The sequence below is a fragment of the Tupaia chinensis genome, unplaced genomic scaffold (assembly GCF_000334495.1).
Source record: "Tupaia chinensis unplaced genomic scaffold, TupChi_1.0 Scaffold000047_1, whole genome shotgun sequence".
NCBI classification, from domain to species: domain Eukaryota; kingdom Metazoa; phylum Chordata; class Mammalia; order Scandentia; family Tupaiidae; genus Tupaia; species Tupaia belangeri.
The window spans coordinates 8,101,668-8,105,165 of NW_006159505.1; the positions used below are offsets into that span (position 1 = coordinate 8,101,668).

Genomic DNA, 3,498 nt, shown 5'->3' on the forward strand with positions numbered 1-3,498 from the left:
GCCGAGCTGCAAACTGGTGTGTCTTACTGTGCGTCACCCAGCCATGCCGATGTCACAGGCATACCCGTGTGAGGCTTGTATCTGCCACCTCAGACCACGAGCTCATCCAGACAGGGCCCGCATCTTCTCCATCTCTGCCCTGCTTCCTGACTCCAGGCATGGTATAAAACAAGGTTTCGCATCTCGTCTAAAGTTATGCTCTGATTTCTGGCATCTTCATCAGGTCAAGATGCCCTAGCTGGGAATTGGTCACAAATGCTATTTAAAATATGCTTTGTCAAATTAGTAATAACATAACATCAAAAATAAAATAACTGCCTGGTGGTGTAGGCAGGTTCAACTGCATTTGTAGATCATGGACTGCTGATCCAGGAAGCAGCTCCCTCTGCCCCTTTCTTCTCCCCAGATCTGGCATCACTCCTTCTACCAGATCCTCCACATCGCCCCGGAGCAGCATCCTGTGATGGTGACAGAGCCACCTTTGCATACAACATCCAGCAAAGAGAGAACCACGCAGGTAAGAGGGTGGGTGTAGGCTGTGCCAGCGCAGCCCAGGAGCTCAGCACTGAGCCTCCTCCTGAGCCCCTGGAGTAGCCTCAGGCCCTTACCTCTCTGCTCAGCAAGATAAAGACTCAGGGCGAGAGATGTCCTCAGGAGTGATGGCTACCATTAGGCAGCTTGCCAAGTGGTCAGGCACCGGCTAGGCATTTAATGTGAGTTATTTCATTTAGACTTCATAGCCACTCTGTGGGGTGGGGCAGGAAGGGTGCTTATCCCCTTTGTGCAGATAAATAAATTGGAGCGGCAGGGAGCCTAAGTAATTTGGCAGACTTGCCTAGACCAGGTGTTTGATTCTGTAGCTTCGTTCTCAGCCACTATTCTGGTGTGTGTGTGGGGGCGAGGGGGGCCTTCAAAAAGTTCATGGATGATACCCATGAAAAGACTGTATGGATTTCAAAAACGTTTTTTTCTGCAAATATTCTGAGATCCCCTCGTATGGCCTACTTGGGGGGGGGTCTCATTTTTATTTAAAGGCTCCTAGTCCTCTCTGAGCTTCACCCTGGGCCTGTCCCTCAGGAAGGAGTTGGTGACATATGCTGACTGGATGGCCCTGGACCGAAATGGAATGTGGAGCCTGGCAATGGCCCAGACTGGCAAAAAAAAAAGGGTGCCCAAGTGCACACCGCAGAGGCCTTCATGGGGTGGAGCGAGGGCCAGCTGTGTGGGAGGGCTGTCAGGGCTGCCGCTGGCCGCGCCTGTTCCCATCACATCAGGTTTCTCCTAATGAGTACGTCAGTGAGCTCATTAAGCCAGCAGCAGGACTCAACCACCTGGCCCAGTGTCCCTGGGGCCCAGCAGGTTCTCTGCAGTGAGTGGCAACCCAAAGGGTGGGCCTGGGGGCTGAGGCTCCACCTGCACACAGTGGAGGCACACGCTGCAGCCAGAAATAGCGCCATCCACACCATGCAGGTGCGAGCTGCTACTTCATTGAACTCTGGGGACTGTGATACAGCGGGCACCCACTGTGGGAATGTCAAGTGCCCCCAGAGACCTTGGTGAGCTGGTGAAAAAGAAGGAAAAGGGAGGGCAAAACAGTCCCTCACCCCAAGGGAACATGCTGCTCCCCAGCTGTGTCAGTCAGGGCTCCCCAGAGAAATGGACCAATAGGGTGTGTGTGAGTGTGTACACGGGGCCATCAAAAAGTTCATGGAAAATACATATAATGGAAAAACTATGCATGATTTCTAATTTATTTGTACTAAAATAAACTCATGTTTTAATTCCAGTCTCATCAAGCAGTGTCACCAGCTTGTAGGCGAATCACTTGCTCACTCAGTCAACTTCACAAAGGCAGGATTTTGCCATGCCCTAGAGTCCATCAACCTGTGTTCACATCCACCTCTGCCACTGCTCACTCACATTCTGGTCCACTGGACTCTCATGTGGACAATGGAAGTGGCTATCATGTTCTTTGGAGGGCTTCCCATGGGCAGAGCAACCAGGTTGTATCTGACCTGCTCACTCGTACCTCTGGTATGCAATTGGCTCCCAGTTAATACCCTTGAACAAACCATATGTATGCAAAGTGTCTAGCATGTAGTTAACACACAGTAGCTGCTGACTGCAGTTGTTTCATTATTATGAAACAGGCAGTCATGCCAAGTCAAAATGCCAGGATTTCTGTCAAGCCTGCATACAAGGGCAGAGAGGATAATGCATCCAGTGAGAATAACAGTGGCTTCCTGGTGGCTTTGGGGAAGGCAGGCTTGTCCTGATCATGACAAAACAGCAGTTTGTAAGACTTTGCTATATGCCCTAATATAACCAGTTCCTACACATGCCTAGAAGGTACCTGGAAGGGTATGAGCCCATTTACAGACTAAAAAACTGACGCTGTCCCTGATCTAGTCAGGCAGAGTGGGGTGAAGAGTGACATGCTTTCTGTCCCTGTGGTCTAGATCACTCTGGGGGAGCCACGTGACTTCTGCAGTGAAGATTCAGGTTGCACCTGAGTAATTAGGGAAGCCCACCCCTCTCCTGCCTACCAGTGATCACAGATGTTTCTCCATAGATCCTGTTCGAGACCTTCAACATCCCTGCCTTGTGTTTAGTCAACCAAGGAGTCCTTTCTCTATTTGCCTCTGGCCAAACTTCTGGTAAGTGGCCCTGCAGAAGCCCTGTCCTTTTGAGCTCATGCTTTCTGTCCCTTTGGCTGGTGACATTCATCACAGTGGGCAGCCTACTCTCCCTGACAGATAAAGAAAGAAAAAAAAATCCCTAACACTTGTCTTCAGCCCCTTCCCTAACTCCTTCCCTTTTCATACTTCCTGGGTAAACAATTCACTCCCAGAATTTAAGAATTTGCTGGACTCACCTTTCTTTCTTAACAGTTTTACTGACAATCGCATGTATTTAGACAAGTTGATGTTTTGATGCATGAATATACCCATGAAACCATTGTCACAACCAAGATATATTCATGGCCCATATCCATGGCCCCTAGAACATTCCTTATCACCCACATACTCTGCTTCCTCCAGTCTATCTCCAGACAAACAATAGTTTGTCCCTATAAACCAGTTTACATTTTCCAGAAGTTTGTATAAATGGAATTAGGCATTATGTACTTTTGTGTGTGTATCTTTTATCTTCAGCATATTTTTTGATTTATAATAGAGCCTATGGACATGCATTTGAAAGTGAGAGAGAGAGAAAGAGATGAGCACCTTCCATAGGATCTGTTCATGACACAATCCCCTTCCTTCAGTCTTCCAGCCCATAGGATCTTAGGCATTTATGCATGAGTTCAGCGAGTTTCAGGTTCTTAGGGCCTGGCATTTGAACCATGGTCACCATGTGGGATCTGGTTTCCCTTGAGCAGTGCATAACCACTGAGCTGTGGAGATAGCCCCTTACTCAGGATAATTATTTGGAGATTCACCTATGCTGCGAATCTCTTCCTTCCTTCCTTCCTTCCTTCCTTCCTTCCTTCCTTTT

General features: G+C 48.6%; 1 protein-coding gene across 2 annotated transcripts in view; it reads left to right on the top strand.

The window, feature by feature from the left end:
- LOC102494001 (actin-85C) overlaps positions 1-3,498 on the top strand; it is a 58,443-nt gene that overhangs the window by 36,656 nt on the left and 18,289 nt on the right. For both annotated transcript variants that reach the window (XM_027774454.1, XM_027774451.1), the window contains exons 9-10: positions 407-517; positions 2,573-2,657. In XM_027774454.1, coding sequence (XP_027630255.1) covers positions 407-517; positions 2,573-2,657 — 196 coding nt within the window. The remainder of the gene's footprint in view (positions 1-406; positions 518-2,572; positions 2,658-3,498) is intronic.